General features: G+C 33.6%; 1 protein-coding gene across 2 annotated transcripts in view; it reads left to right on the top strand.

Annotated features, from left to right (window-relative positions):
- The window catches only part of LOC148947057 (protein zyg-11 homolog), a 67,138-nt gene that overhangs the window by 21,128 nt on the left and 33,549 nt on the right, over positions 1-12,461 (top strand). For both annotated transcript variants that reach the window (XM_089096849.1, XM_089096848.1), the window contains exons 2-5: positions 397-1,326; positions 4,452-4,677; positions 5,875-6,051; positions 8,822-8,978. In XM_089096849.1, coding sequence (XP_088952975.1) covers positions 419-1,326; positions 4,452-4,677; positions 5,875-6,051; positions 8,822-8,978 — 1,468 coding nt within the window. In that variant the 5' untranslated portion in view covers positions 397-418. The remainder of the gene's footprint in view (positions 1-396; positions 1,327-4,451; positions 4,678-5,874; positions 6,052-8,821; positions 8,979-12,461) is intronic.

Raw genomic sequence — 12,461 nt, forward strand, 5'->3', positions numbered from 1 at the left:
AAAAGAGCACTAAAAATTCTGATTACCTTTCCAGTGAGACCCTTTTGAAGTATATACGACCACCCTTTCTCTGTTTTGAGAATGATGTAAATAAATTATTATCGGTAGCTACACCTTTGAAGAAGGTTTTAAATTTGTAGTCCGTGAAAAAATTAGATTTGGACTATATAATTTTCCCCAGGTCGCAATTTTGATTTTGGGTTAGACTAACATTGGGCATTAAAAGCATAACTGAATTTTAAAAGTCAACAGTAGAATATTTTTGTGCAATTTGAAATCCAAATGGCATAGTTTACATGACGAATATTTGTTACATCATATGCGTCACATATCTGACGTAAAACTAGGTAATATTGTTTATGGCTGCTGAATCCTGTGACAATTCTCTTTTTTTAGTCATTTTTTACGTGTCGACAAGATGCACGACTCCCCTTCACATTTGCATGAGACCTGTTTGGATTTTATATGTGAGAATATTGAAGCTGTTGTATGTGAATCAGGAGGAAAGGTAGATGAAATTTCTGAACAGTTAAGCCTTAAAGATAGTAGTGTATATATTCCATCAGGACTTTCTGAGCAACTAATTTCAGTTTTGTCCGAAAAAGGAAAGCTAAATGACAATACAGTTAGTGTGTTCTCAAGTGAAAATACTTCATTGAAACATGTTAATATTACAAACGGTCAAGGATTAACTAAAAAAGGATTGCGAGTCTTTAAGGGTCATAATATTGTTGAATTGACTACTGTTGGCCTTAGTGCTCCAGTCTGTGACTTGATGTCATCATTAAATGAATGGACAAAGCATAATCTTGTTTCTCTGAATATATCTGCATGTCCGTTCCGGAATCCAAACTCTCCCATTGTAAACGTCTTAGAAATATGTCGTTTGAAAAACCTTCGAGTTTTGGATATAAGTCGAACAGAACTGAATGACCATAATTTGGCAATGATCTGTGAAGATTTACCAAATTTAGAAGTCTTAGATATATCTCAGACTGAAGTTAACGACATAAGTGTTTTGAGACTTTTAAAAGACAGACTTAGATCATTGACTATGTATGACCTCCGCTCTGTGTCTGCAGATAATTTGATATCTGTCCTCAGTGATTTAAGAAAGCTTCAGCATCTAGATATATCAGTGGACAAGGAGAGAGATCAAAGAAATGTACCATTCCGTGTTATGACAGCAAATCAGCTCCGACTGGAGAAATTCTTAAAACATCCGGATATGTTACCATTACTCTTATCACTGGATATTTCTGGGAAAGAAGAGGATGTAGAGAGTGGAGATCTTAGACGATTTCTTGGCCAGCATACCAAACTCAGGTATTTAACCATGCCTTTTTATTCAAGGTAATAGTGCTAATTATGCCCATTATATTTCAGTTTTTATAATTAGTTGTTTTTTTTTGTGAATCTTCACTTGCACAGGGCAACCTTCACTTGCACAGGGAAGGGGGTCAGACTTGCTGGAGTTTGGGTATGTCAGATTTTGATTGAATTTGCAAAGATCATTTTCGGGTACTGTGAGTCCCTAAAGGAACGTAAAAAACTATGAACTGGTATTGTTTTCGTGTATCAGTTCCTCAAATAATATTTGTAACATTTGATTTGGATTAAGATTTTGTTTCATCTTTACTGTTTTTATGAAAAAAAAAAATTGGGTACTTGGCATAATTGAAATAATTATGCGTAAGGAAAAGCTAAGATTAGAGAGATAAAATAGTTTTATTAAAAAAAAAAAAAAAAAACGCTCCTCAGAAGTATAACTGCCAACCTTAAGTTTTATGTTAAAATAAAACTGTATAAAGAAGTGTTCAATAAATGTTGAATTAATGTCCCAACTTAGCAAAAAAAAAAAAAAAAAATTCATCAATGAAACTTGTTGTAAAGTTTAAAGAAAAAAAAAATATGACAAAGAGTTAAAACTTTTAAACTAAAACGAATAAGCGTCTAAAAACAGGCATTTGGGATGATGAGATGGGTAAAATATGTCTCAATAGTAACAAGCAAAATAAATATTTAAAAACAATAAAATTAGGTTTGTGTGCTTTGGCAACATGAACTGTTGCAGGAACAATGCTTTGTTTTTTTTTCCTTCGGCAACTCTTAAATGCTGTAGTTATCAACCCTTCAATACTTAGAATTTGAAGCTAAAAAAGTTCACTTTTTAAAAATTATGAACTATTCCTTAAAGACGGTCTCAAAATACACTTTTTCTGCTTAAAACTAGCTTTATTCTCTATATCCTGACAATAAATCGATGTTGTTACTCTTAAGATGCGCCATCTGTATAAGCTAATTCTGTATTTATTTGCCTCAAAACGCAAAAGCTAACCTATCTCGCTGTTTTTGTCAAAAATGCAGCATGTGCAAGCTTTAGCTGCTTTACTTTGCTTCATAACATAACGCCTATTATTCGCTTCTGACGTATTGGATGGTAACAACAAGATGGTTCTATCTATCACCATCGCATCATTACATTTATGATAATTTCAAAAGTATGTCCTTGTATTGCCTTGTATATTTTGTATGCTTGCTTGACGAAAATTTGTCCTAGCCTAAATGGACCATATCAGTAAAGAAATTAAATATAGACCATTTACCACATTTTCAAAACCCTTTGCCCCTTAAGCTGAAACGTGCTTTAAGAATCTAGCTTACAAAGCACTCTGTGATACAGGAAAAGTCCTCGAACAATGAAACGAAACCCATGGACTGTAAAGGATAACGGTTGAAAATTTCATGTTTATAGTCTCCTCTGCTTTTATTACTTTTACGAAATTTCAAAAAAATCAAGAAACATTAATATGAACATTGGTGAAAATTAATTCCCTCTGTCCCTCAGCCAAAATTACTCACCTTCATAAATTGAAAGGGAATTTGAGTACTTTCGTGCAAAAACTGGAGAACGGGAGTACGCTTCAGAAAATCGTCATTTTCATTTCCTATTACCCAACATACTTGTCCCAAAAATTTCAAGCCAATCAGGAAAAAAATGCAGCCCGACCTCTGATGGGCAGGGGTTGGTGTTGGAGAAGCTACAAACTCTTTATGCTTCTAGTCATATGCAATGAAAATTCTTGTATGACAAATTAAGAGAAGATGAAACATGCCCAAGTTTTTGCTAAAAAGTGGGCAAGAAGATGTTTAGGAGTGCTTGAGGACCGTGGGTCATTTTTGCCTCAAAATATGTAGATTGAAAATCAGTGCACGACTTAAACGAGGCGACAGATAGATAGATCGGTAGATAGACATTTAAATAGACATACATTTATATGATTCAGGTTCAAATAAGTGCAACATGCCTACCTTTCAAAGGGCTTCTGGGGCTCTTCAGTCCTCGCTAATTTCGTTTTTCCCTTTATTCCCGGCCATAGAGTCTTGCGGGGAATATAATCTAAAAAATAATGCAGAAAAATCATTGGTCTTTAATCTATGCATAAAATTGTGAAGAAATGAGAGAGAGAGAGAGAGAAAGAGACAGAGAAAGTAATACAAAATTAGCTACAAGCAGTTTATTCTAATTACAAATAATTCGATAAAATCTACTAAACTCTATAATTATGAACAAAAAATCTTCACACATTTCCAGAACATAATATACAAGAGGCTCGAAGGGTCCATTTTCTGACTTTGTACAAGCTGTAACAAAGAAGAGCTGGGAGAAGATAGAGAGGAAAAGAGGACAATGAGAGCATTGCATACAGGGGAAAATATGTCTAAGCTGCCTTATAATCCCTGCTCCTCTTGAAACCGCCCTTTGTGTGTATTTGCAAACACGTCATAGTTTTAGGGTTGGGGGAGCATCAGGGAGTTTCTCCGGTGCGGTGGGGGATGGGGGGGGGGTCAAGAAAACAAAAAAATTGACTTACATGTCATGTCGTAGTTTTTCAGGATGTTGCGTTGAACTACACTTTTGGGGAACGCAGCTTCCCATCCCTTTCTAATTTTGCATGTATAATTTTATAATATGTCCTTAAAACCTCAAATCAAATTTGGAGGAACCCCCCTTCCATCCCTTTCTGCCTTGGGCCGGTATAGTCTCATTAAAATGGGGTTTGAAAGCCGAGAGCAAAATATCTTTTTAGTATACCAGATCTAAATGTTTCTGAGGGGAGAAGTGGACAAATTTGATCCTTTTAAAGAATATTAAATTCCTCCTCCTACCTTATGCACATCTATAACCCTCAGAAGTTCTAAAAAAAGGGGCATAGATATTAAAAGAGCTCCCGAGTAAAGCTCCATATATAAAATGTGCATTGATAATTGTTTAGATTGTGTTTATTGGCATAACAAACATAAACCGGGTGAAAAAAGGGGTTCTAAACAAAATAACACAAATAGACTGAACAGCTGAATATTTTAGCTATACCTCCAAAGATATTTGAGAGCTCCTTGTTGTTTGAGAGCATACATAATCTAGTAGATTAATTTTTTTTTACTTTCAGGTTTTTAGGACTGGCTCACACAGATGTATGTTTTGATGAGATTTTCATTGACTATAGAAACCCTGACCATATGCCAGATCTAATTGTAACTGGTTCAGCTACGGAACAACAAGTACTAGAAGCTTTGAAGCGATATCTTATACGACCCTCTTATGTTCAAAGAGCTTTGTATGATGTTTTTCGGCTCACGCAAAGTTTTAATGAGCCAAGAGTCGATGTGTTAAAGGTAAATATATTTGAATTAATAGAAAATCGTTGTCACGTAAAAGGGGTGTGATATTATATTTTACGCCTGTAATTTGTCGATCATACGAACACAGGTACTCTAAAACTGTAATTTAGGAATGGGGCGTAGGGTGCAGTGGCTTAATTTTGTCAAAATCCGGGGGGGGGGCAAAGTTGGAGCGAATTTTCCCAAATCAAGTGAAAATGACAGTGAAAAAGGAAAAATTAACCATATAGTACTATAAGGGCAGAGGTATACTAAAGAAAATTAGATTGTTTCTCTGAATGCTTGAATTATGCAGGCTTATCTTAGTTTTGACAAGTTTTTTTTTGCAGAAACTGAATTTCTGGTGGAGGGGGGGAGTTAGAGGTCTGGAGGGGGCAGTTGCCCCCCCCCCTTTCCCATAGCATATTACGCCCTTGGTCGGGGGGCTTGAATTCAGTTCTCTTCTTAAAATGCTACTTCTGATAATTGTTCCTGTTTAATAGTAAACTTAAAACGATTGTAGATAAATCATAAATTATTACAGATACTTTATTGGGAACTGATCAGGTCCCAGTTTCCCCCCACAAACATAGAGCTGACACTCATGCATTGGACATTAAGTATCAAGAAATACTTACAAAGATTTTTGTAGTCCAGCTCATCACGTTTCTTATAAAGTACTATTAGCCTGAGGTGTAGCTTAAAGAATCCAAGTAACTTAGGATTAGAGCTTGTGTCTTTTAGACAGGGCAACATTAGTGTAGTGCTGTAACAAAAACTTATGGGAACGTATGAATATTTTTCTTTTGATTTACAGATACTTCCGTCCCTTCTGATCAAGTGCTTTTACATCCTCTTATATTATGAGTCAGATTATCTTGTTAGTCTGTATTAACTGGCTTCATTTGTAGATATATAGTCATGTTATAACAAGTAGAACAGACTTGGTAAGATCAGGAAAACAATTTTAGTTATGTAGAAAAAATGCTGTGTATACCAAAATGAATGCATATATGTAAATACAAAAATGAATGTAATTTTTACTCGTCTCTTTATGACCTCCCCCCCCCCCCTACACTCAACAAAAAAAGTATTCCCGCAAAACCCTTCAGAGCTGTATAAACCTTATTTTTCCCTCTCCTGTAAACCTATGAGAATATAAGATGTGCCTTTGATTTTTCATTTGACAGTCTTATTTGTTGTTTTTTTCAGCTTGTGTTGAGAGGGATGAGCCTTCATCCAAGCAAAGTGTCTATTCAGATGGCTGCAACGGCATGCTTATATAACTTATCCAAAGGTGAACTTGGGCAGAAAGTGCATCCACATGTGTTACGAGACGTGGTCTCCAACACTCTGTCGGCGATGGAAACTTATCCGAAACACCAACAAGTGAGGATTCATTTTTGGTGAATTTTACATTGAACAACAAATTCAGGTGGAAAAAACGAAAAAAATACTAAACATACTGCCCCACTTGTGTGATTAGAGAATAAGTAGAAGAAACAAAATTTAACCTTATAACCATGGGCATATCTTTACTTTTCTTAAGAAAACGCCCGGAAATTTTTTTATGTATTTTTTATGTTTGAATTGTGAATTCTACAGAATAGACTTAGGAAAAAACCACAGAGAATGAAAAGAAAAGTCAAAACTTATTTTTTGTGTATGTAATTGGTGGGAAATATCGTTATCGCGTCTGGCACATTTTTCAAAAGTTTTCTGGGTATGAAATATTCTAAAAGAGGGCCTATGCATAATACTATCTGTATATATCAATGCAAGTTCTAGTTTTTTTTCAATTTTTTTTTTTTTTTTTAGTTTCGACAATTTTTGAACAGCATGCCATATATCTTTTTTGAGGTTCTTTTTTTTATTGAATTCGAGAAACATGAGAAATAAAATGCGCTACCGATCTTGTTATGCTTGTATTTATTTATTTTGTCTTGAAACTCGTTGCAGATAGATATTCCTTAAAAAATTCTCAATTACCTCAAGTCTTTAGTGTATTTATTAACGACGAGAAACGTACGTAAAATTTTACAAGATATGCGCAATGTGATCCCCAAGTCGCCCACAGTAGGGGGCTAATAAGAGATTGAGAATGAATTCCGAGTTTGTTTTTTGGGGCTACCATAAAAAACGTTACGAGGTCAACACAGGTTTGACGCAATTGACAAGTTTTTGGTCTAACCGAAGGAATTGAAAACGAAGAAAATGTCAAACGCATACTATACAGTAATTCGTTTTGGAAATTTCTATTCTTGCCCCCCTTGTACAAATGCTATCATCTGAATATTTCAAGTAAAATGAAATGGTTTTTCTTGGGTGTGTGGGGGGTCTAATGCTTCAGTAAGTTGTGTTAATTTTGTTTTATATTTTGGCATCTTTCTCTGCACAAATTTCTGCCCACTATAGGAGTCCTGAGACAGATCATTGGAGGGGAGGGAGTATAGAATAGATCTTAGGGCTTTAATTCCCAGACCTGTCCGTTATTCTGTGTACAGTCATTTTAAAAAGTATTCTTTTGTTCGCCTTTGGATAGATATCAGTAACAGGACCTTGTGCAGTTTATTATTTCCTCTTATTTCATACATTAATTCCACTGAACATCTATTGTTAAAATGAATTATATATAAAAAAAAAAAAAAAAAAAAAAAAATTAATGTTTCGTAGTTTATGCAATAGGTTTTTGAAAAACTGTTTCAAATAAACTGACTCGTGATATTCCCCTATATTTTTACAATTATGAAAAACCAGTCCTAAACTGAAAACACAAAACTGACGCAAAAAAGTAGAATTAAGAGCAGAAAATCCTTAAGCACCCTGCAGAAAATGCGAGATTAATTTATAAAACTCGGAATAGTCTTGCTATGCAACTTTAATTCCCTAAAAAACTCAAGCACGCATATCTTTCAGTAAAGCGGCAGTTTTTGCTAACTCTACAAATATAGGAGAATACCACGTGCCAGTTTATTTCAAACAGTTTTTTTTTTAAATATATGGTATGCACTGTGAAGCAGGAATCTGTTCGTTTTCAGCTTCAAATTTGCTCTTGGTTTTCATCACAAATATTTTGTTTATAAAATATTAATCTTTGTTGGTTTTTAGGTTTTAAAAATATACAAAATAAACCTTGTCAAAGATCTTTGTCCAACATAAATCAAAGAAGCTATACATGTCAACATGAGTTTTTGTTCAAACAGGGCATTAAAAGCAAGCTTTACTTCGTATCTCTCTTAAACTCTCCCTAAAAAAACTGCAATCTTGTCACTTATAGTTCATGGGGTATACTATTCTTGGTATTTTTGAGTAGGTAAAAAATTAATTAAATATGAAATATTGCCCTATATGAGATATATTAAGGTTTTACAAACCGGAAGGACATTGGAAGAGTTTAAGATGTAGTTAGTATGATTTACGGAAACTAGAGTTATTGTCATTGCAATTTTTCTGCTGCAATGTTGCAAAGACTTGAACTTCTGGAATCCCATATAAAGGAACAGTGAAGATTTCAGTAGTAGGCCTCTTCTGAAGGGAACATGCTATGGGGCAGAGCGGGATTACTTCGTCCCCTGCTGCTGGATATCGTGTTCCATCTATCCAGGATTCATTGTGCCTTTTCTTTTTTTTCAATAGTCATACTGTTGAGCTAATTGACACTTTCTAGTCAAATAAAGCATTAGAAAGACAGTATTTTCTAACTTTTTTGTTGCTGTTGCTTTTATATTGCAAGATATCATGAAGGCCATATATATCACTTGGTCCATTGTATTTATCACCATGACCTTCAAGTGAAAGGCGCTGGGATGACATTATTAAAATGTTGCAAAATGATTTTTTCTTGAAAAAGTTCAAACCATACTGACACGCAAAAGGCGGGGCAGGATGTCTAAACTGAGCGAAAATTTGAATACTTGGGCGTGAAAATGCACTATTTTTTGTGTAAGGTACTTCTTCCTTCCTGGAAAATTTCTGTATATCCCCAGAAACAAAATCCTGGATACATTTCCTGACTGATTTTTTTTTTAATGTTGTTGTTGGTGCTTATTTTGATTTTATACGATTTATTTGCTGACTTATCTCTTCAAATATTAGTGTTATAGAGAATCGAATATAAGTTTGTGTTCTTAAGTTATTTTATTCATTTTGTGTTTTTTAGCTTCAAAAAAACACTCTATTGACATTATGCAGCGACCGAATTCTTCAGGATGTGAGTTTTGACAGATTTCGCTGTGCCAAACTTGTTCTGGACTCGCTTTGTCAGTTTGACGACCCCTCCATGGGTAGAATGAGTGTCGCCATCTGTTCTATACTTGGTAGGTCTTTACTGATAAATTTGCTTCATTACTTAACATACCATCTATGAATAGTTAAGGAGTAAAAGCATGTTTGTGTATTGGTATAAAAAGGACAATGCATGGGTCCATGTGGTCATTTACATGGAGCAAGGAATAAACAATTGTGTATTTTTAGATTATCTAAGTAAATTTGGTAGTAATTAAGTAAATTTAATAGAGTAAGGAATAAACATAAATTTTTGTGTGCGTTAAGTTTTGTTTCAATAATTTAGTTTTTAGAGGAAAATGTATCTTTTAAAAGTGGAAAAAACCCACACAAAACGCATTTAAGATTAACTTAACGCCACCTAGATCTTTAAGACGTTTTCCTTATTCTTGTTCTATTTTAGGACTTCAAAATTGCTTCGTTACTTCACTGTAGTAACATTTAAGCGAAAAAATCTCTTTATTCTCAGCGAAATTTGTTGGCGGAGGGTCGGAAGCTATTCAGTTTGTAATTATTTCTTTTACAATTCTGTACATTAAAAGCTGAATGGCTTCCAGCAATCGCGTGACAATGATGCCCTATTTGTAAAAATTACAAATTGCAGCATAATTCGTCAGTATAGGTGTTTATCTCTCCATAAAATTTAGAAAAGAGAAGGTTAAGTATTTTTGATTTGACAATAAGTGTAACAACGCTGTAAATCTGCATTCATGTATTTGCCTATCTGATGTGTCGGAATTTTTTTTTTTTTTTTAATTGACGTTCGGTGATGGTGCCAACAGAGAAGGCTAAAATATAGACAGTAATAAAGAAGAATAAGAGTAATAAAGAATAACGTAAAAAGTAAAAAATGAAAAAAGAATCAAAGCAATAAAGAAGAAAAGCAATTATAAAGCACCCGAAAAATCTTTAGGAAAGAGAAGGTTAATTTTTTTTGGTGAGACAGTTTCTGTAACAATGCTGCTAATTCTGACTTCAGATATTTCCTTATCTGATATGTCGGAAAAAATTGTGAAAATCGACGTTCATTGACGATGCCAACAGAGCAGGCTTGAAGATAGGAAGTAATAAAGAAGAATAAGAGTAATAAAGAATAAAGGTAAAAAGTAAAAAATAAAAAGAAGGATCAAAGTAATAATGAAGATAAGCAGTAATAAAGTACCCAGAAAATTTTTAGGAAAGAGAAGATTAATTATTTTTGGTGAGACAGTTGCTGTAATAATGTTGCTACTTCTGAATTCAGGTATTTCCTAATCTGATATGTTGGAAATAATTGTGAAAATCGGGGTTCATTGACGGTGCCAACAGAGCAGGCTAGAAGATAGGCAGTAATAAAGTACCCAGAAATTTTTTAGAAAAGGGAAAGTTAATTATTTTTGGCGAGACAGTTACTGTAACAATGTTGCTAATTCATAATTCAGGTATTTGCTAATCTGATATGTCGGGAAAAATTGCAAAAATCGGCTTTCATTGATGGTGCCAACAGAGCAGTCTAGAAGATTGGAAGTATTAAAGAAGAATAAGAATAATTTAGAATAAGGTAAAAAGTAAAAAATGAAAAAAGAATCAAAGTAATAAAGAAGATAAGCAGTAATAAAGTACCCCGAAAATCTTAAAAAAAGAGAAGGTTAATTATTTTTGGTGAGACAGCTTACTGTAACAATGTTGCTAATTCTGAATTCAGGTGTATGCTAGTCTGATATGTCGGGGAGAATTGCGAAAATTGACGTTCATTGATGGTGCCAACAGAGCAGGCTAGAAGATAATCAATCTTAAAGAAGAATAAGAATAATAAAGAATAAAGGTAAAAAGTAAAAAAAAATAAAAGTAGTAAAGAAGATAAGCAATAATAAAGTACCCAGAAAAGTTTTAGAAAAGAGAATGTTAATTATATTTGGTGAAACAGTTGCTATATCTATGTTGCTAATTCTCAATTCAAATATTCGCTATTCTGATATTTCGGAAAAAATTGTGAAAATTGACTTTCATTGATGGTGCCAACAGAGCAGGATAGAAGATAAGCAATAATAAAGAAAATTAAGAGTAATAACGAATGAAAGTAAAAAATAAAAAATAAAAGTAACAAAGAAGATAAGCAGTCATAAAGAACCCAGGAAAGTTTTAGAAAAGAGAAGGTTAATTATTTTTGATGAGACAGTAACTATATCAATGCTGCTAATTCTGGATTCAGGTATTTGCTAATCTGATTTGTCGGGAAAAATTGTGAAAATTGACGTTCATTGATGGTACCAGCAGAACAGGCTAAAAGATAGGCAGTAATAAAGAAGAATAAGAATAATAAAGAATAAAAGTAAAAAAATTAACATAAAAATTAAAAGCAACATAGAAGATAAGCAGTCATAAAGAACTCAGAAAAGGTTTAGAAAAGAGAAGGCTTATTTTATTTGGTGAGACAGTTGCTATATCAATGTTGCTCATTCTGAATTCAAATATTTGCTAATCTGATATGTCAGAAAAAATAATGAAAATTGACGTTCAATAATAATGCCAACAGAGCATGCATAAATATAGGCTGTTATAAAGAAGAATAAAAATAAGAGTAATGAAGAATAAAAGTAAAAAATAAAGAAGAATAAAAGTAATAAAGCCCAATTTTTTTTAGAAAAGTGAAGGTTAAGCATTTTTGGTGAGAGAATTTCTGTAACTATGCTGCTGAGTCTAAATTCACGCATTTGCTGATCTGATTTGTCGGAAAAAATTATAACATTTATGTTCGGTGATGGTCCCAACAGAGCAGGCTAGAAGATAGGCAGTAATAAAGAAAAATAAAAGTAATAAAGAATAAAAATAAATAATAAATAAGAATATAAGTAATAAAGGAGATAAGCAGTAATAAAGAGCAAAAAAAAGTTTTTGAAAAGAGAAGGTTAAGTATTTTGGTGAGACAATTTCTGTAACAACGTTGCTAAATCTGAGTTTAGGTATTTGATAATCTAATATGTCGGAAAAAAAAGTATAAAAATGAAGTTCAGTGATGGTGTTGACAGAGCAGGCTAAAAGATAAACAATACTTTTACTTACTTGACTTAATTTGTACTTGGGTCAGGACAACGGCTGCGAGCATTCCCTGGCATCCAATATCAAACAGTTCGTGGTAACAAACTGTAAGTAAGGAGCGACCCGGCTCAATGGTAACCGAAACTCTAGAAAACGGGTTTTTGATACCAATAGATACATCAAAAGAATCAGATTTCAATGCCGAATTCAAATATATAACTTTCATCAAGTTTAGTCCTACCCATCAAAAATTAGGCGCCTGAGAAAATTTGGCTGATTTTTGAAAAAAGGGGGAAAGACCCCCTAAAAGTTATAGAGCCTTGGTGAAAATCACACCATCATATTCAGCGTGTCAGAGAACCCGACTTTAGAGGTTTCAAGCACCTATCTACAAAAATGTGGAATTTTGCATTTTTTGCCAGAAGAAAGATCACGGATGTGTGTTTTTGTTTTTTTTCCCAGGGGTGATCGTATCGACCCTGTGGTCCTAGAATATC

The sequence above is a fragment of the Artemia sp. Qi Xiang Cuo genome, chromosome 11 (assembly GCF_049724085.1).
Source record: "Artemia sp. Qi Xiang Cuo chromosome 11, ASM4972408v1, whole genome shotgun sequence".
NCBI lineage: Eukaryota > Metazoa > Arthropoda > Branchiopoda > Anostraca > Artemiidae > Artemia > Artemia sp. Qi Xiang Cuo.